The sequence below is a fragment of the Oxyura jamaicensis genome, chromosome 3, assembly GCF_011077185.1.
Source record: "Oxyura jamaicensis isolate SHBP4307 breed ruddy duck chromosome 3, BPBGC_Ojam_1.0, whole genome shotgun sequence".
Classification (NCBI taxonomy): domain Eukaryota; kingdom Metazoa; phylum Chordata; class Aves; order Anseriformes; family Anatidae; genus Oxyura; species Oxyura jamaicensis.
The window spans coordinates 97,133,299-97,155,792 of record NC_048895.1 but is presented as its reverse complement, the minus strand read 5'-3'; the positions used below and the strand labels follow the sequence as shown (position 1 = coordinate 97,155,792).

The 22,494-nt window shown below is 37.4% G+C and overlaps 1 protein-coding gene across 16 annotated transcripts in view; it reads left to right on the top strand.

Annotated features, from left to right (window-relative positions):
- DLGAP2 (DLG associated protein 2) overlaps positions 1–22,494 on the top strand; it is a 325,073-nt gene that overhangs the window by 274,291 nt on the left and 28,288 nt on the right. For all 16 annotated transcript variants that reach the window (XM_035323317.1, XM_035323321.1, XM_035323318.1 and 13 more), the window contains one exon: positions 10,795–11,138. In XM_035323317.1, coding sequence (XP_035179208.1) covers positions 10,795–11,138 — 344 coding nt within the window. The remainder of the gene's footprint in view (positions 1–10,794; positions 11,139–22,494) is intronic.

Sequence of the window (22,494 nt, the reverse complement as noted above, 5' to 3'; positions counted from 1 at the left end):
CTGTACTCTCTGTAAATGAAATGTTCCAACACATGGAAGGAGCAAAGCTTAGTCTTAGCATATAACCCAGTATATAAAAACTATGTACAGTGCCACAGTTTAGACAAATGCCAAAGCAATCCAAGCTGCTCATTACTGCTCCTCAAAGGCAACTAGAGGACATGCAAAGAGGTTTGAGGAAGATACTGAGTTTGAAGTGAGTAACCTATCACTTGCCTTTCTGAGACTGAGAACACAATACCGAGGACGTATCAATGAGTCATGACTTTTTATATGTGTTCCTTTTTTCTTATATGAAATACAAATGAACCTTTTGGGATAGTTTTGTGTCCAGAAAAATATGTATATTTCCACTCCAGGTTTCCTTCCCCCAGTAAAAAATAAAATAAAATAAAATAAAATAAAATAAAATAAAATAAAATAAAATAAAATAAAATAAAATAAAATTTCAGTCATAAAAATTAATCTCACCTAATACGTATATCTAAACAGTAGCTAGTTGTCAAATGCAGTCACATTAATGTCCTGTTATACTCAATGAAATGTGATTTATCTCCTTTAGGATTGGTATCTGTTATGAGATAAGTTGTTCTCTGGACATCCCTATTTCTCCTTGTTGCCTATAAAAATAGTCTACAATGATGACATAGAATGGGAGGTAAAAGTCAGGCCTATACATATTGCATTATAGGATAAATCTAAGGATTAAATCCTGGTACTGCTGAAAACAAGAATAACTGACTTGGAGAGAGCCATGCTCTGACTTGCGTAGTTGAGAGCTCCAAACCCAGTAGCATCTTTTGCTGCACCTAAGTATAGGACCAGTAGACTACAAGTATCTTTCTGAGCATTTTTTTTCCACACTGACACCAACTCCAAGATTATCTCGGGTAAAATGGTTTCTTGGTTTGACTATTGCCTGTATTGTTACCAGTCTCAAAAGTGAGCTTTGTCCAGATTTGCAGCTCTCTGTAGATTAAAAGAATGATTTAAAAGTATTATATTATCCTTAATTAAAATATTTTGTAATCATTTCAATTCTTTAACACATGACCATTATCATAAAGCACTGTTAAAATTATTCTACTGTGCAACACTTCCTTAAGGTTAACTGAGCAAATTGTTTTTCTTGTCCTACTCAGTTTGGAATTCCTTTCTGAAAGTTAAAGAAAATTACAAATTACACACAGTTACTGTAAGAATGTGAACAGAAAATATACAAACAAAAACAATGATAAGCCTACGTAATACATCTGTGAGTGCATTTCAAGAGGCTGCTGGAAATTATTTGACTTGAATGATAAGGGTATGTGGGAGGTCAAGAAAAGCGTTTTTTTAAGCGCAGAATGACAGCAATATTAGTTTGAATTTGTTCTACTGAAAAAAATTTACAAAATTTCTATTGCCCTCAATGTGGAAAGAGTAACCCGGTAACAGCAGCTCTTAGCTTTTGGAGCTGTTTTTTCTCTTTGCTTCTCACTGTTTTGGTGATGTGACATGCAATCAGTATTTCAGAAAAGCCTCACATGCATTCTATAAATTAGAGTATAGTTCAAGGTAAGTTTTTCCTTCCTGCAATTGAAAAACTGAAATGATGTTCTTTAAGGCAACTTCAGTATTTTAGAGGCACATAGGAACTGTTTAGAAGAGCAAAACAGCTGTCAGCACTTTGCTTTGCCATCTACAGGATGCTGGTTAGGCTATAATTTTTCACTAATTAACTGATCTAAAATAGAACCCTTTGCAACTAGTCCATCAGCAATCCATGAGGTTTGTGTTGCCCACATCTCTTTTAACTTTGGCAAAGCTTTACAGTTTGTGACCTTGATGTCTTGTTTGATTTGCATTTCTGTTTTGAGACTAACATTAATTACACTGTCAAAACAGATTTTATCGTTTACGTAACATGGGCTGCCTACAGACCTAAGTTTCCTCAATATGGAGGTAATGATTTACGCACTGAATTACTTGATTACACTAATTCCTTTTATACCACTCTTCTCCAAGTTCTAACTGGGAGATTGCAGTGTGTTCTTAGACTCCAGCTTTTTCCAAATTTAGTGGTCACATTTCCACTTAATTGTTAGTTTCCTGTACAAAATCAGATAGATGTACAGAACTTAAGCCTAAAAGGATCTACTCTGATTATTGAGTCTAATCTAATGCACACAGAGATTTATAAAAATATAGCATCCAATAATTTTGCCTTAACCTGGTAAATTGTTATTGAGGTTATGTGTCATATAAATTATTTCTTTTCTTCACAAGTGCTATATAGGTTCTATTTAGCAGAGACAGGTCAAAACCAGATGCTGCATAGAAATAACATTTTATATGGGATTCATATGACTGCAGTTTCTCAGTGACATGTCATTTTGAAAAGCAATTATTATTATTATTATTATTATTTTAAAAAGTAATTTATAAGAAGCACGAACCCTGCCTGTATCAATAATATGATAAAGGTCCGGATCCTGAGTTTGTGTGAATTGGTCTGATTCCACTGACTTTCAATATCAACTTCAGCAGGGCTAAACAGCATCATCTAGCTCAGTGCCTAACATTGTACAATCAATTTAAAAACAATGGAAATACAGAGGATTGGTTTTTAGTACTTCTGTGAAGCTTCAAAGGGACCTTGGGCCAAATTATTAGTAGCTGCTATGCAGTAGGTCCGGGAGAAGGGACCAAGGAGAATGAAGTTTGGATTTGGCTAGACCTTTAAAATCAAATTCCACACAGCCTTGCTTTAACAATGAGCTCACAGGGGAGCAGATGTGATGACAGAAGACAGGAGAGATTATGTCCCAGTGCATGCCAGAGTCCTACCAGTACCTTCATAGGGATAGAGTGCTTGGATGGAGTACGTACATTGGACTTCACTTATGTAGGCATTTCAGAATTGTCCTGGTTTGAGCTGGTTGTCCTTAATTCTTTTTACCTGCATAAGATGATTCATTGTCTGGTAAAAATAATAATAACAATAATAAAAAATCTAAGATGAAAGTAGAATTTCTCCCAGAACTGCTTGCTTTTCTCCTGGGAATTCTAAAGAGATCAGGCAACTTAGAGTTGGATGACTGTCTTTTAAACGGTTAATATGAGGTGAGATGGATTGCACATCATAGTTCTCAGATACTGACCGTGTCTTGAAAGTATGATAAAACCAATTGCTGCTATAAAATCCTACTTTAAAAAATGGCACAGGATAAATGCAGTGCTTTGTACCCGTGACATGAGACCATCATCTTGAGGCATAGCAATGTGAGATCATGATCAATTAACATCTGACTTTAGTGTCTGACAAATACCCAATTTTACCTAAACATAATACATGTAGATGACCCATCAGGGAGAAAAAGATGTATAAAGTTATAATAATGTTATAATAAAATTACAATAATAAAGTTATAAATGCTTACCACCCAGACGATGCTTTGGCTTATGTAGCTTAAGCAAAATGTAGCGCATCAGATAAACCATGCTGGTAAATCTCATCTGGGTGTAAGCAGTCTTTCTGAGAAAATATCTCATAAAAATATCATCATAGATGTATCAGCTGTTTCTTATTGCTTGGTATGGAAAGCAGGAAACAGGATTATTTTCACATATATCCAAGCATAAAAATATTTTATCTCTACTGAGATGGAAAGATTCCTGGCCCCTTTACTGTCTAGGATTCACTGTGGAGGACAGAATGGGAGAAGGCAGAAAGCAGGAAGATACGGTAATAAAAACAAAGTAACCCTCTGATTGTGTTTGAGGGAAATCAACCATAGATACCATTAAAATTATTAATATATTTAAAAACAAAATTCTCTCTTGAATTTCAAGCACAGTATGACATTGGTAAGTTTTAATGACTATTTTTACAAGGTTTGAATCTCCTTACAGTTCAAAAAAACACTCTCATAACCTTGCAAATGGAGAAACTCTTGAACATTAAAATCCTTCAGAAATGGCAGGATCTTTCACTAGCAAAGCAGCAAGGAAAAGTGTGGCTCTTCCCAGGGAGCAGCAAAGAGAAAGGCTGGAGAGGTCAAGATCGTACGGGAATGTGGCATCTTCCTAGCTTGCTCTACATTCACATGCAGCTGTGGTTTCAATTTAAGTAAGAAGTGGATATGTGCTTTGGAGGACAGTCATTTACATTCAGTTAGCACTGCTTAGGGTCAAGTAATGGAGTGAGACTTTTTTTTCTGGGTAGAGCCTGAGCACATCCTGCTGCAGCATTGAAAAAAAGGAAGTACCCCCCAAATCAAAGGTGTAGGTTTTGAGGTAGCCTCTGATGTCTAAAATGGCAGACTGGATCCAAACAGGCTAATTTACCTTAACATTTCCCCCTCATTGTAGCTGATCACTTTTTCTTAATTACGTAACCAGACGCTACACATGTCAAAACTAAGCGTTTCAAAATTACCTCATTTGGAGTGAACTTTAAAGGTACAACTAACCCAAGAAGGAAGCCCCTTTTCTAATGCTTCAGAGTCTGACTTTAGGAAAAGCCAGACTGGTTTTGTAAAAAAATAAACTGACTAGTATGACGCCTCATTCTCCCTTTAATTATATTTTTCATTGGAAACCAGTGTATAATGGGAGTTGACAATAGTCACAAACAGGAAGATGTGTCCCAACGTCCTCTCTTTTCAATAGGGGCCTGTATTCGTATTTTTGACATACATGGATTAGTAGAAAAATAATCAAAGAGTTTATTCTCTTAGTGGGAAATTAACTCTTTCAGTGGATGAGATGTCTCTTCTCAGAAGTCTTGTTTGATTTCGTGATGGCATTGAAATATTTGTCATTCTTTGCTTTGAGAAGTAGCTGTTGTACATCCACAAGTGCCTTCTCAGTTTAAGAGCAGATCAGAAGTCTTCATGACCATGATGGCACATAATGAAGAAACTAATGAAGAACAGCCATGTTAGCTATGACTATAAAAACGTTTGACTAGAACAACGTTCAACATGGTCAAAAGTCTATACCGACAGCTGAGTAAGCTTTTCATGCAGGGTTAGATTTACTGTGGCGTTTCATTACAGAAAGGTCTCTTTTTCCTCTTCTGAAATGGTTGCAGGGTTAGCATTCACCTTCCCAATGTGAAACAGAAGACATAGCATTAGCCTGGGAGCCCACACGGTGTTTCCCTCAGTGCTGTGGTTCCTTGGAGAAATCCTGTCTGCCTGCAGCAGCGTGCCCTGGGGAGCTCTGCCTCCAGGGTAGCTTTGTGCTCCCTGCAGAGTAATTATCCTGCTTCTGAATAAGCCTCCTTGCAAAACTAAAAATACGGTTTACTCCTGCCATGTGTCATAAGGGACAACCGTTTCCTTTAATTGATGGTGTTTTTATGTAAATTCATCATCCAGTTAACTTTGTGATCTCAGCCTAAATAATGTTATTTTGACTAAGTGCTTAGTGGTTATATTGATTTGTGAAGCCCCTCAGGTGATTATATCTGGCAAATGGACCAACAGCAGTGATTTATTAAAAGGCTGCCTTTTGAAAGGTGTTCTGAATGTCACCTACAGCCACTGATATTTCATCAAATGTATCAAGTCTCTCCTTCTCTCTTTTGTCTTTAAATCTCTATGGATAACCTGAAGTTATATCTGATTTGAATCATTTTAGTCATTTTATTTCTAGTACAAGCTGTGTTTGCACTGAAATACGGGCAGCGTAACTGACTGATTTCTACAGCTATTTCTACAGTAGCAACAGCAACCTTAAGCAAGTTTAGTCAAATGCAGTGCAGATTAAGAGGGATATTCTGCTCCAGGTATATCAAGTAAATAAAAAATCTTCCAGTTAATTAAGAACTATTGGGAAACTTTCCTTGCAGTTCTACTGTTAGTTCTCCAAACCGTTAGTTCTCCAGTGCTGTGTTTGTCTTCTTGGTTACTTCTGTTTCCATAATACCTGATTCGCTGCTTCTGACTGATGCTTCCCAGCTGGTATCACAAAGAACGTAAAAGAGATTAATGTGCTTTACAGAGCATGTCACTTGTAGCCATCGCTGTGCCAGATTCAGCACTGACATGGTATCTGGTGTATGTGAGGGGGGAAGTATCCTGGCCATTAAAGTATTAAACATAACTCGCGTGCTGGGAGAAGATAACTGGAGCCGACATAAATGGGCACTGCCCTCTTTACATAAAGGCAATGATCCTTATGAAAACAAATTGATGTGTTACACCTTTTCCTGCCTGAGAGCCAAATTAATGCACGTTGTGCTGCCATGCTACGTAAACAATTTATACTGGGTTTTCATCATCATTTAGTCTAGCCCACCATGAAGCAGCACAGAACCCTTTTGTTTTCTCTCCATTTGTCTAGCAATGTCCTTTCCTAAAGGAAGATCCAGTGGAGCTGATTGCACATATTTACAATGAAGTGAGGCAAGTGCTTGGACAGTTAATGCTTTGATTAGAATGGAAGTCAGAAATAGCCATGCAGTTAGAATTAGAAGAATGTTTTTTGACAATTTTTATCTTTTTATTATTATTATTAGCTAACAGATGGAGACAGACTGTATCCTCTGATCTCCAAAAATATTTTTTCCTGCTTTATTAAAAAAGACCAAAAAAAAAAGTCAGCTTTCTATATTAAGATTGCCTTTGAATACAACAGGAAGGAAAGATTCAATTTCTTTTTCATAATTCCTTCTGTTCAGTTTAAACATTAAAAAGATATATTTTCCTCTCATGCTGTCTACTCTTTTTCTCTTTGCATTTCAGAGCAGCTGCAGATTTTACAAATTGATTAACAGTGTGACAGAATGGCATTGCTTTTGCTTTGCTTGAGCCTCATTCTTTGGCAGCAGGATTGGTGAAATATCAGGAGTGCCCAGCATGTGCACACAAAAATTCCTCAGAAAATAGTAAAAAAAAATAACAGAAATCTCATGTCATGTTCTGTGAGCCCTGTAAAAAAAATAAAATAAAATATAAAATATCCAGGATTTATGTTTTATATGTCAAAATATGAACCATGCCTCTACTTATCCTAATGTCCACAACTTAAATCAGTCTAAAGTTGTACTGAGGCAGCTCTGCCCTCCTGGTGCTCTGCTTTTGCATGTCCCCATCCTCATGCTATATTTTCGCTGCCGTTGTGCTGGCTCTGATACCCTGCTTGTCCCCTAACACCCAGACTGAAGACAAAGATGCTCCATTCCCAGTTATCCCAGTTCAGTTTTCTGCCTTGACTGCCTGTAAGGACTTGGGCACTGGCCTTGGACAACCCTCAGTGCTAGGTTTGCAAAACCCACCACAGCTCCGGAGTTAGTAGGCTGATGGACCAAAACATGGGGAAGACATGAAGCAACGCAGAGGAGGTTTTATATGCTTACTTTGAACTAATAGCCATTAAGTCCAATAAAATTTGCAAAGTAGCAAATCATGGAAAGCTGACAGGAGCTTCTCTCCATCAGCATAAGAGTATGAGAAATGAAAAGGAAGTTCCTTTTCTATTAGGAAAAGGTAATGTTTCTTCCAATATATGGACATCCCATGGTACTTATGTCTGCTGGGGACAAGAATTAGAGCAGATACAAACAGACATTACTTCTGATAACAGGAACATTCACTGATGTAACAATTAATTACATAAATATTTGAAAGTGACATAAAATTTCATGCTTTGGATCTTAAGTCAACACTCATTGTTAGAGACCTAAGACCAAGAATGAATGATAAAAATATGGGTTAGATGGTTACTTTCCTCCTGTAGCATATTCTTAATGTATTACAGTTATCTCTTAAGTCAGTAACACATACCAAGATTATCTAAGACCAGTCTCAGTCACATTATTCATTTAAGTTAGCCTATTTACTTCCCTGGAACAGCTTGAGTGATTAAAGCAAATAGAATTTAGTGGTAAGATTTGCCTCACAAATTCACGCCTCCATCCTCTTACCTTATTTTTTTAGTCTCCAATTAGTCCCAGATTTCTGTGGCTCTGAAACTGTTGTTCCATATATGCACTTATTAACTGTGCAGAGATGGATTTGTTATTCCCTGCTCTACATTTGATCTCTGTGATTGTAGCTTAGAAATTAACTGGATTTCTTTCTGCCATATTTCACTGTGAATATGCATGCAGTTTATCATAGACTTTCAGTCTTTCTACTGTTTACTTCTCCTTGTCAAATATGCTTGTGGCTTTTTTAAATTCCTTTTAGTGTTCATGATCCTTTTTTTAGTGTTCTTGATTCCTTTTTAGTGTTCATGATCAAATGCTTGCCAGAATACCACAGTAACAGCAATACTTAGTGAATCTAAGATGTATCACCCCACTGAAAAAATCAGGAATTTCCAAAATTTGATGTTCAATCCTATGGAGGGAAAAAAAAAAAAAAAAAAAAAAAAAGTGACTATTGCTGTTTTAGTTTTGCCACATGAAGAATCAATCTTTTTTACAAACGTAAATGAAAATGAAGTAGCTATGAAGGGTTGCCACACAATTTTAACATTTTTAACACTGATGTTAATTAGACAGAAAAGTGACCTGCTACCAGAGTAGCAGGGATACACTTGCTTGTGATGTTTCATTATCACATTCACCATATGTTTTGTTATTCACTGGATGAAGATAGTTGGTAAAAACAGTAAATTAGTTATAACAGTGATAATCTGTCTTATACTATACATAAAAGTAGCTTTCATATCTGGATTTCACTGACTCTGTTTTTTTCCATTTTCTCTATTTCTAATGCTTCCTGGCATTTTGAGCACTTGCATCTACATTTACAGGGGAAAGTGAAGGAGCAGTATTGTGGCAACTCTAATGGAAACATTACTTAAAGACATTGCTTAAGCTTCTAAGACACTGTCATAATTTCCAAGCATTACAGTCTCTCCTTTCTTTCATGAGCTTTCTGTATTCCCTAAAGCAGTTGAAAAATATTGGGTTTTTCTTTCTTCTTAACTGCTGGTTACAAAACTGATAGGACATAAGATCTGTGATAGGACAACAAAATTGCACTTCAGAAATGCACACAGTCCCTAAATCTGAAGAGCATGCTTTCACGTGTTTCCCTCTGTTAGAGCAATTTAGCTCAGAGCAAGACTCTCTTTAAATCTCTACCAGAATTGAGCTGCATCAGTAGTAATTCAAAATGTGCTTCAAATGAAAGTTTTCACTTGCTAGCTCTGCCGCACTTTCTTTTATATATGAACACTGCTTTATTTATGATTATCAAAAATCAAAATTTAAGAACAGCTTTCTCTAGGCTTGCTTTTCTCATATACTGGCCTAGTCAATCAGGCTCAGTGATCCCAAGTATTAGCAAATTCCTAAACCTGTCTCTTCCCTCCAGAGAGCTGCAACATAGACTGATATTAAAAAGCACAACTGGAAAGGTGATCCTTGTGACTGCATTGCTTATCATGTCATGTCTGTATAATGAGAAGAGGAACATTTGTAGGTTCTCTGTTGGACTTCAGTAACCCCAATTCCAAGATTACCAGAGTCACCCTTGTAATGTCCAATACATTTAAAAACACCTGAAAAAGGCAAACCTTTCTGTTAAGTCACTCTTTATCCTTATCTCTGCATGTACATAATATGATATTTCAGGATTTTTGACACAGGAAAATATAATAATTTTCTTTATGTTCTTGTAATTATACAGGATATGATTTGGGTTTGAAACCTACATTACAATGCACTTTTGTATCAGTCAATAATTTTATGAATTATATGAGTATATGTTCTTGGGGGAAAAAACATTTCCACAACAAAAATGCTTATATTAGTACAAGAACAGTATAGAGGGCTTAAGCAATTAGATAATTGAACTGTGTGATATTAATCACTAAATATCTATCTATATGAAATCTCAAAAAATTTGTAAGGACACAGTACTGGCAGAATGCTGCATCCTGTTGAGTTTTCCTGCATGTTTTATTGACCCTTTTTCTGCAAGACAGGATCCACATCTAAGAAGCCTCAGATGTCTTCTGCTCATCAAACTAAAATTCTTACTACTGCTCATTTGTATCCAGTTCTCCTAGTGTTTCAGACCCATTTTTATACTGTATTTCCATAGTATCTGCATTTAAGTATATAACTATTCAACGTATGTTCTAAGGATTTAAGGCTTGCTACAGGACAACAGATAAAATGTCACTGGTTTTGGTATTATTTATAATTTTTGTCACTGCTATACATCTAGCAGATTTTCATATATTATAAAAAATATTACATGCCTGAAATTTATTGTGTTAAATGTATTGTATATTTTAAACCAGAGGCTTCTTGTCTAAGTAACCAGTCCACCTGGAAGTACCTATAGAGGTTAAAGTGTGGCATGAAGTAGAAGTTTCTGTTCTATTCCAGTATATTGACATTACTTTCTTTAACACACTGCATTGATACCAAGCCTACAGTTCAGATTGATACAAGAGAAGAAAAAAAAATCTCCCTTTGTTTCTCTTATCAGCTTTACCCCATGCAGAAACCACCTCAGCAGCACCAGCATGTACGTACCCGGCCCTAGTCTCGAGGCTTAGACACACACATACAAATCCTCACTAACTCCCTTTCATCTTCACCATAATCTGGGACTCCCATTTCCACCCCTTGCTTCCTGGTTGAAATAAAATGTTGCTATGGATACCTGTCTGACTCTGAGAGATGCTCTGAACTAACGGCAAGGTTCACAAGAAGCACTATGTTGTACTGTCTTCATTTTCAAGTAGCATAACCTTAATGTTAAGGTGAAAATGTGAGTTTTCAACCAGACTAATCTTGATTTCTCTTTCTTTATTTTTTATTTATAATTATTTCCATAGCTGTAACTTACACAAGTTACAAAAAAACACCGCCACCGGTACCCCCGCGTACCACGTCCAAGCCACTGATCTCAGTCACGGCCCAGAGCAGCACAGAATCCACCCAGGATGCGTACCACGACAGCCGGACTCAGAGGATTTCCCCGTGGCCTCAGGACGGGCGAGGGATGTACAACTCCACAGACAGTTTGGACAGTAACAAGGCCATGAATCTTGCCTTGGAGACTGCAGCTGCGCAGCGCCATGCGTCGGAGGGCGCCTCCATACGAACCAGTGACAAGGCCATCCTCGTGACAAAAGCAGAGGAGTTTCTCAAGAGCCGGCGTTCCTCTATAGGGATCCAGGTAGCCTATCATTAGCATCTGTTTTGTGATGAATTGCTTGCCTTCTTTCTGCAAATAGCATAGAATGAGTCATTCAGCTTCGCTGGCTCTAATAATCTAACAAACAACCTCAGGCTGCCTGGCTTTAATTGTAATTCACATCATGGCGACGTGGCTGTGCGGGGAAGTCTTCCACTAATATGCTGTACCTGGAAGAAAATGAATGAATAAATCTCTAGGGAGGTTACCTGTCATTAGCACTTGATATGAAAATTATACTGCAGAGCTACAGGTGAACAGCATGTTCATCTCCTTCCCTCCATGAATTCAGTCCTTTTTATAGAATTATGCCTGCTTTAAAATGCTTCACTGTATTTTTTCCATTATCTTTCTCTTTTGACCTTGGAAAATGTGTGGTGCTGATGGATCCTCAATAATTATTCAACCTAAAAAGAACATCACCACCCTGCTTTTAGTAAGAGGTTCTGCTGGGGAGAAGGTACCAAGGAAAGGAAAGGAACTTACTGATGTAGCTACAGCATGGCCAGCAAGGAAAAAACATCAGTAAGGACAGTCTTTGAGTATTCATCCATTTACCCACCATGTAATCATGTCTTGCAAAATGTCTTTCAGACTACAGAAAGTTCAGCAACATTGTGTTGTGTCAAGGGAATGAAATGATTCCCAATGCAGATTTTGCAAGATATTTCCTCTAATGAATGGAAGGCACTGGATAGGTAGTAGTAATAACTTGTTTAAATATCTAGGAAATACCAAGTAGTAATAAAAATCAGAAAGCTGAACTCTCAAAAATCCATTCTGTTGAAACACAGGATGTGGATGGAAATTTTTATTTCTGTTCTACTCTTACTTAGACACATATTTAAATATGTGAATATCCCTCTTTACATCATGGGGTTCACTTTTTTTCTTAAAAATCTCTACTTTTGCCAAATCAATGATAGCAGAAATGCTATCTATTATGGCATAGCTACAGATATAGTAGAGATGGCAGCATAGATCTTGAGAGTGTGACCTATGCTCTCACTGGGCCCGTGCAACTAAGCCCAGTAAGTGTGCATCTACAACGAAGTAAGTGCATAAAAGTTATTATTTTCTTAAAAAGCAGGGATTCCATTTCCATTAATTTCAAGATTCAGTCTGAGAAAAATATGTGGCTTAAGCATGTCACAGCTACCTACTGAATATCACACTGTAGTCTAATATTGATGTTCCACAACATATTAGACTAACCAGAATACCTAGCCCTTGTCAGCAAGCTGCTTGTCCATTTCTCATAATAAAAGCATTGGCTTCTGCTTATTTACATACAGAAGAGCAGAAGGCAATTTAACCGCAATGGTAAAATATGCAGATGGCTACTATTAAAATGTTTTAAAAAGTAATTAGAGTATCCTAAATCATTCGAAGAAGGGGCTTAGCAGATAAAGGTAAAAAGCTCAAAAGAGCAGCAAGTTATTTTTGGTACCTTTTAGCCTCTGACCTGAAACTTACTCTTCAGAAAGTAATTGTATCTAGCGTTGTTCTTATCTCTTCTTTACAGCAGTCGTGCACAGCAGCAATATTTAACATGAGCGTCTTGCTTCAGTCTGTCCTGGTATTTCAACAATTAATTCTGAAACTTTGATTACATCACTTGATCCTGTTTCATGCTGCAGGTGATGACATCCACTTCTCACTGGGTTCTGACCCTTCTTGTTTTTTTGGTGTGTTTAAGAATAAGTGTTTCCAATCTGCAAAAACATCTGTGCAATGATTTCCATGGAGGCAGAGGATCTTCTGTATCAACCCGTCATCGGATGCCTGGCCCATAATGCTGGTCCTCAGGCACATACACTGAAAATGGCAAATGTTTGCAACAGCATGTCATAGAAGGATGTGCTGTTATCTTACGAGAAGTACTAGCTCCTTAGTTGCAACATTTGACATTAAATAATGTTAGAATTGTGAAATTACTCTTAACACAGTATCCTGGTAGTGTATTTTAGGGCTGTTTTTTTTTTTTTGTTTTGTTTTGTTTTGTTTTGTTTGTTTTTGGTTTTGTTTCCTGCAGTGAGTTTCAGACTTCACATTAGTGTGAAAAATACCTTTCTGCAGCATGTCTAAGCAGAAAATACATTTTGTCATATTTTTGTTGCCTGGTTTGTATGGAATAAAAACACTGGTTAGTATACCCTTATTGCGAACTACATAAACAGTAACTAATATCCCAAAAATACAGCAGAGGTATTTCATTTCTTTTAGACTTCTGCATCAAAGCACCTCAGAAAAGGATGTTTTTTATTTGCATATTTCCTTGATTGACTAAATGACTTGTTTTCTCATTAGCATGCCATGCTAGGGTAATGCATTTAATTTACATTTATTTGCATTAATTATTTTGCTATCAGGATAGTTAATTTGTGCATTTTTTTGATGTCTCATTCTTTTAACACATTGGTGTGAGAATGTTTGCCCACAAAGCTTTATACAGTAGCAGAGGCACAAAGATAATGACCAGTGCTGCCTCTGAGTGCAGAACTGCTACGGACACAGCCTAGGGCTGCCCTGTCTTTGGGATATATGATTTGTGTACTGTGCATATTGTTAACAAATGTCCTTTTTAAAAGTCCTTGCACAGTATGTATGTGCCATAGGATTGGTATGCACATGCACAGGGAGCCCAACTCTCTAGGGGAGCATTGCCTGTCTGTAAATTGTCAGTAGCATCCAGTTTACAAGGACAGAGAACAGCACAGCCATGGAAACCCGTCTCATGGTATGTTAGCCCTATCCAGCTGAGAATTTTGCACACAAAAAGAGCTTCAGAATCAACTTTCCCAAAAAATAGCTGTTGGTTTTAGGTTTGATTTTTTTTTTTTTTAACACCCACATTTAAATCAAGAGGAATATTTTCAGGCATATCAGCAGGAATTTGAAAAAAAAAAACAAAACAAAAAAAAAAACTGTCATTTCCATATTCAAGCAAATTGCAAAATACTGATTCTGAGATTAAAAATATAGTCAGTATTCTTAAGAATATATATAAAATAAAGAATTAAACTCTGGTGATACCAGTAACTAATCTTTATATCTGTCTTCTTTCATGACAGCTGAAGACTTATCAAAGTATTTGAATTAAAGTGGGGGGTAGAGATTGTCTAGAGAAACCAGTAAGTCTAGAGCAAAGTTATTACTGATATACTTTTTCAAGGATTTTTCTTTGCTCTTTAGCATATCCTTGTATATATGCTAATGACTAACATTCAAAAACAGCTCTAGCTATAAACCATTTCAAATTAAAAGCATCTGGATTGTAAAATGTATGAGAAAACATGTCAAGAAATTAGTTTCTCATTTATTTCAAGTATTTCAAAATACGTAGTCCTTTGTTTCTTCTCTATTTAAAAGACATCAGGACTTCTCCAAATGATCAGAAACCTTGGAAGTAGATGATATGGGAACAAATGTTGTAAGTATGGAGGCTGATTCATTATGATATTTTTGGAGATAAGTACTAATTGTAGCATAGAGAATGGACTCTGTCATCTTCATTTATCATCAGGAGATCGATCTTCAAAGTATCTAGGGTTGTGGTGTTTTTCTCCCTTCAGGATCTTCATTGAACAAATTATTCTAAATCTAAAGCTGTATTCAGGAGGAATAACAACTTGCAACAACTTGCCAGCTTAATTTTTTGTGTCATAAGGTGATCTTTGAATTACATATATATATATCATGTTATGTTAAAAACTTGGTTCAATAAATTCTGCAGCCTCAATCTGGAATGTACCATTAAGGCAAAGCATTGTACACCCACATAGCATACTTACCAAGATGAGCATCTACATTTTCTTTGTACTGTTTAGGTTATACCATCCTTGCCAGTGCTCTACTGCAGTGTACACATAGCAATCAAAAGAAATATTCCCATTGATTTCACTGGTCTTTAAATCATAAATGATCCGATCTTTTAGAGGTAAGCAAAAAATCTTTGAGGTTCTCCTAAAATCCTTTTCAGACTGTTGTGGGAGAGAAGTGTGTGAAGTCTTTGGCCTGCAGAAGTGAACGAAAGTTTTGGGATGCATCCATGGTACAGAGACTAAAACTTGATCTTTGAAGTTAAACACTTTGGTCTTAAGTTTAAAGACCTTTATATATATATATATATGAATGAGAATTCACAGGCTTAGCCCAATAGCAGAGTTCCCAGCCAGTGGCTGCATTTCGAACTCCTTTAATGTTAAGGAGCTCAGCAGTTGGAGTAGTATTTAAAACAAAGCTATGGTTATTTTAAAGACATCTAATTTTTTACTCCTTTCACAAGTTACTGTTGCTCATTTTGTTAACTGCCATTTAACATAATGAGACTTTCTAAGTGGGGAAGGCCCAGAAAGCTGCTTTGCATAACATTTGTTGGTTCAGAACAATTTGCCACATAGCATTGTGGCACCAAAAAAGCTATGAGCAATCACTGCTTTGTACATCACTCTGTTGCTACTATCTCGTATAAGCTTGGTGCGAACCCCATTTCTAAACTCTGGCAAGCATTTTTAGCACAAAGCACTTTCTTAAAATATCCATGGAAGTTTCAACCTGTTGTATGATGGTATTGTGTAATTAGCACTTAACCATTCCATGCAAGGTATATGACCTGTCCAAATGCTCCGCTGGGAAGTACTAGAGTAGTAAAATTGTGCCTTGTGGTAAGACAAGAAATCACAAGCATGCAAGTATGGGTATATTTCGTGTGTTTCTAAAAAAATATTTTCTAAAAAATAATTTTGAAAAAGTATATGCTTTTTGGCTGATAACAGTTTTATTCTAATTAATTAAAGTAGTAGAAGATAGTACTGTAGCTTTATTTGAAGTACTTTTCCTGCTTTGAAATCACTGCATACAAATGAGATCTCTTTACCTAAGAATGGTTTTCACAATTTGATTTACTTGATCTAGTATCAAATGTAGTATTTTCTTATTTTTTTTTTCTCTTGTTACCACTTTTTCTTGTTACCACTGAGAAGCCTATGCAAGAGAGGGAAGGTGAATTATTTTCGTTCCTGTGCATCATCACAGAGATTGTTTATTAAATTCTAATTATAGAACACATCCACTACAGCAGTGAAAACCCATTGAGGGCAGTGAAGTTGCATGGGGAGAGATAATGTGGCCTGAAGGACTCTTATCACTGATGCTTATGAGAAAAAAGCAGAAGATACCAGGTTAAAATCTGTTTTCTTATGTGCTGCATATATTAACTTTGAACTTCCCTCTGAGACAGTACATATTGAAGCTTACTTAGGCTGTAATTTTTAGGACACTGCAACGCTATGTTGCAGTGCTCAAGTTTAAGAGCAGAATAATACTTTAACACAAAAGTAAGATTGTTTTTACACAGCTAAAAAATTGCCAGCTAGGAAAGCTTACCAAGAATTTGTGGAAATAGTTTAGTCAGTGAGTACTTCCTTTACTAGAATGAGCGTCTATAAACAAACCAAGATTGATTGTAACAAGCAGGTGATGTGCAATACTGATGTGCACTTATTCAAATAATTTAGTGTAAATATAATTTATTGGTGGGTCATTTATTACTGAGTCAGTGCCAGTATCTGATACTTAGCTTTCAAATTGTGAGCTAGATCATTCAGTAGTGACTGGTCACAGAGGTTTTACAGTGCTCCATGTGTTGATAGCAAAACCGGTGGAGAGGAGTATTTGGTCTCTGTGAAAGATAAAATAGTTAAGACAGAAGTTATAACAAAATGCACCAATACACCTACTGTGAATGACATGCTATTAGCCCATAAAACATTTTTCAAAGCATAAGGGACCATATTATAAAGAAGTTTTAGTTCTTTGCTTGCAAGAAGAGAGGAAGATAATCTGATAGTTTAGATGCACTCCCATTCTTCTGTTTTTGGTCAGTTTCTGATGATTTTGTTGTTTCCTCTTCTTTATGAGACTCCCTGTTAACCAGATAGATATATCAAAGCAATATTTTGCTTTGCTGAGATCTTGGCCCAATTTTCAAATATTAAGGCTTTTAGAATACATGTGATACAAGGCTTTTAGAATACAAAACAATAAGAGTCATGGATACTAACAATAGATCTATTAAGGCCTCTTTAAGTTTCAGGAGCCACACAATCAAACCAAACATATGACTATTTCTACTCTGTTCCTTTGAATCTAGCTTGGCCAATCTGATTTAACTTAAAGAGCTTCCTGCTGTGTTCTAGCAGAGGTCTTTTTACTATCTGTCATTCAGAAATGTAATGTATTTATTCATTTGTTCTTTGTGAGTGAATATTTTTATTTCCCATTTTTACTTGCATTGGCATTTGCTTCCTTTTTCTAGATTTTTTGTTTTGATTGTTACAATATTTGCAGTACTAGATTGCACACATACACAAAGAAAATGTTTGGCATTCTCCTGCTGTTGCAAAGCACAGAAAGGAAATGAAAATATGAAAGCAAAAAAATAAAAATAAAAATGAAATTAAAATATGAAAGCAAAAAAATTAAAAAATGAAATTAAAATATGAAAGCAATTGTCAGGTGATTTAGTCAGTGTCACTCTTGGCAAACTGGAGGGAAGGCTAATTTGGTAAGCATTTATATTTAGAGGTATCCAATGCCTTTTTCTATTTTGACACCCGGACCATTACTTTCCTGATAATTTTGTTTTGAATAAAATTTTAGAGTATATTACTTCCATTATTCTTTTAATTCCAAGTGACAGTTACATATTTTCAGCAAATTATTCAGGATATACTTCTAGGTGAAATACAAATAAGAAAGCACTTAAAAACAGGTAAATGAAAAGGACTTTTCCTGGACATGTTACATCAATGGAAAGACACCAGCCCATCCCAAATATAAAAGGATAATGGGCCTCCACACATCAGAAGAAGAGTTCAAAAGAAGACATGCTATATGTTACTAAACCAATGTAGTTGGCAAAAACAGATATGCTTTTGATATGCAAAACAGAAAAGTGTGTGTTGCCAGTCTGCCTGCTTTGTTCTGACAATATCAGTTGGCCAAACTGATCTTCTCCATATGGACATTTTCTTGTTTGCATCTTTGGACCGTCACATTTCCAAGAGCATTATGTATGAGCCACTGACACATCCTTGCAGAAGGTAGTTTTTTCTCTGTGTATTGACCTCTACGGTCTGTTACTAGCTGTACCTTAGCCCTGCAGGTATGATACTATTGATCTTCCTTAGACTACTTCCATTTCCAGTGCTCTGTCGCCTACCTCATCCAGCAAGACTCATTCAATAGGTTTAAGGAGTATGGTATGCAGAAATGATCATCCTGAGGGCATCCCCCTGTGAAGGAGGTGCAGGAGGTGCAGTAATTTAGAAGGAACTGAAGGCACAAGACTGCCAGGTGGGAAAATGTCAGTCTTTACCAGTAAAAAAAAAAAAAAAAAAAAAAAAAAAAAAAAAAAAAAGCACAAATAGACAAAAGTTGATACCATTGCAAAAAATGTGGTCACTGAGTCATTTGAAACTATTAAATGAGTTTTGCTGCTGTTTCTACAGGATGAACCTTGGGCCATAATTTCAGGACAGTTTCCAGTCCATTCTTACAGATTTCTGATGTAGTGGATTAGACCCAATGAGCAAAATTAAGGCCTCCTTGCAATAAGTCAGCTTAGATTCTTGGCCTACTTCTGGCTCTCAATTTCTTCATCCATTGAGTTCTAGAAGCATATCTGAATTTTTGCTGTAGTGTATTTTTACCTTCTTTCCCATTAGAAAAATGGGAAAATGACCATAGTCTCACACTAAACTCTTCACTTAAAGTGTTATCTCCACATAAACTACACTACAAAAGACAATGCTAGAGAGTTTATGAGCTTATGGGTAAAGGGAAAAGGGCAGGCTAACATGGATGACACTTGTGAGTGTTTACTACAGGTTAGGATCAGGACGAAGAAGATGATGAGGCCTTCTACAGACAGCTGAAAGTCACCTCATGATCACCATCCCTAGTTCTCATAGAGGACTTCAACTACCCTGGTATCTGCCAGAAAGACAACACAGCTAGGTATAAACAGTCCAATAGGTTCCTGCAGAGCATTGATGATAACTTTTTGACATGGGTGGTGGAGGAGCCAATGAAGAGAGGTGTGCTGCTGGACCTTGTACCACAAAGGACTGGTTGGAAATGTGAAGGTTGCCCCTGCACTGACCATGAGATGCTGGAGTTCAAAATATTGCATAGAAAAAGTGGGGCTATAAGTAGGATTACAACTATAGACTCCAGGAGAGCAAACTTTGGCCTCTTCAGGGACATTCTTGGAGGGATCCCATGGGTTAGAGCCCTAGAAGGCAGGGGGTCCAAGAGACCTGGTTAATATTAAAGCATCATTTCCTCTAAGCTCAAGATTAGTGCATCACTATTAGTCAAGCAAAGAGATGGATGAGCAAGGAGCTCCTGGCAAAGGGCAAACAGAAGAAAGAAGTATATGGAATATGTAAAAGAAAACAGGCCACTGGGAGGGAACATAGGGACATTGTCAGAGTATACAGGGATGCAATAAGGAAGGCTAAGACCCATTTTGAATTATGTCTAGCAAGGGATGACAACAAGAATGGCTTCTCCAAATACATCAGTAGCAAAAGGAAGACTATGGGCCTGCTGCTGAACAGGATGGGTACCCTGGTGATATAGGATACAGAGAAGGCAGAGTTACTGAATGCCTTCTTTGATTCATCCTTTACTACTAAGGCCAGCCCTCAGGAATCCCAGACCCTGAAGACAAGAGAGAAATTCTGGAAAAAGAAAAACTTTCCCTTTCTTGAGGAGAATTGAGTTACAGGTCATTTAGGCAAATAGGACAACCACATATTCATGGGGCCTGATGGGATGCACCCATGAGTGCTGAGGGAGCTAGTAAATGTTATATCCAGGCCACTGTCCATCATCTATGACAGGTCATGGAGAACAGGAGAGGTACCTGAGGACTGGAAGAAAGCCCATGTAACTCCAGTCTTCAAAAAAAGGAAAGAAGGAGAACTACAGTAATCTACAGGCCTGTCAGCCTCACCTCCAAGTCTGGAAAGGTGATGGAACAGCTCATCCTGGATGTCATCTCTAAGCATGTCGAAGAAAAGAAGGTGATTGGGAGTAGTCAGCATGGATTCACCAAGGAGAAATCATGCTTAACTAATACAATAGCCTTCTATGATGGGATGACTGGCTGGGTAGATGAGGGTAGAGTGTTGGCTGTGGTGTACCTTGATTTCAGCAAGGCTTTTGACATTGTCTCCCACTACATCCTCAGGTAAGCTCGGAAAATGTAAGTTAGATGAATGGGCAGTGAGGTGGACTAAGAACTGGCTGCATGGCAGAGCTCAGAGGGTTGTGATCAGCAGGAGAATCTAGTTGGAGGCCTGTAGATAGTGGTGTTCCACAAGGGTACAGGGTCCAGTCCATCAGTGACCTGGATGAAGGGATGGAGTGCACCCTCAGCAAGTTTGCTGATGTTACGAAACTGGAAGGTGTGGATGAAACATCAGAAGTTTGTGCTGCCATTCAGAGGGACCTTGACAGGCTGGAGAGTTGGGTGGAAAGGGACCTCATGAAGTACAACAAAGCCAAGTGCAGGGTCCTGCACCTAGGGAGTAGTAGCCCCATGCATCAGTACAGACAAGAGGCTGACCTGCTGGAAAACAGCTCTGCAGAGAAGGACCTGAGAGTCCTGGTGGACAGCAGGCTGACCATGAGTCAGCAATGTGCCCTTGTAGCCAAGAAAACCAATGGTATCCTATGGTACGTTATGAAGAGTGTTGCCAGCAGATCGAGGGAAGTGATCCTCTCCCGCTTCTCAGCCCTAGTGAGGTCACACCTGGCGTATTGTGTCCAGTTCTGGGCTCCCTGGTACAAGAGAGACCTGGAGATCCTGGACCGAGTCCAGAGGAGGGCTACGAAGATGACTGGGGGATTGGAGCATCTCTCATACAAGGAGAGGCTGAAAGAGCTGGGCCTGTTTAGCCTGGAGAAGAGAAGACTGAGAGGGGAATCTTACCGACATATAAAAGTATCTAAGGGAGTGTGCCAAGAGGGTGAGGAAGGACTCTTCAGTGTTGCCCAGCAATGGGATAAGAGTTAACGGGTACAAACTGAAGAACCAACTGGATATGAGGAAAAACTTCTATATGGTGAGGGTGACAGAGCACTGCAACAGGTCACCCAGAGAGGTTGTGGAGTCTCCTTCACTGGAGATGTTCAAAAGCCACCAAGATATGATCCTTTGCAATGTGCTGTAGGTGACCTGGCTTAAAGAAGGGGTTGGAACCAGATGATCTCCAGAGGTCCTTTCCAACCTCAGCCACTCTGACTTTGTGACTGTTCATTGGTGTGACTTGATGTGCATGCCTGTGGTGTTATTCATTTGACATACAATGACAGCTACTCTTCCAGTGAAATTCTAGGCTTAAAAATGAAGGAAAGTCCATTCAGCCTTGCACAGTGAGAGCTGAAACATGTTTCAGCCCTTTCTTCCGTTAGTGTCTTTCAAAAGTTTTCTCAGCTCTCCTATTGACAGAGATGCTTACATAAAATAGGCTTTAACAAATAAACTATTTTGAGAAACAATGTTTTTAGTATAGATATTTTCTTGTCAAGTAACATTTTCCTTTCAGAAATTTAACATTGAGTTGACCAGTTCAAATACTGTATATGTACAGGTTTATGCCTAGGTGATTTCTGAATTAAGTATACTTCTCTAACATAAACTTTACCAACTCTGACCATTAATCCCACAGTCTAACCTGCCTAATCTAAATCAAGTTATTTTCTTATGTTCTTTCATAAACTTAATATTAAATATACTTTAAACCAAAATTATTTCCATAATGTTGTATAAGATCTTGATCTTCAGGTAATATAATACCCCTAGAGCAGTCTGCAGAAGGGCATTCACAGAATTTACTGAAATACAGATATCCAGTTCCATAGCAGAAATTTATAAATGACTAAAATTAACAGTATCTATCATGCTTCAGGAAGCTGAAGAGGGCTAGCAGCAGTAAAGCTACTACAAATACCTAATCAGTTCCAAAGCCAGCTTATAGTACTCTTTCTGAATTAAAAAGAAAAAACAATAAGCATAAAATTGTTCCAGTTATTTTACAAATTGAAACTGTATTAAATCACTAAATATTTCTACCAGTAGGCAAATACTTTTGAAAATTTATTATAATTGCTTTCTATTTTCTAGCTATGTTTTGTATTCCGGCTGTATGCGTACTCCCCACCACCTGAGAGTAGTGAAATCTGCAGTTCCTGTTGAGGGCACTGTCAAACCTTAATCTAATTCATATTTGGCACAAGAATTTGGCATCCCACACGAGAATGC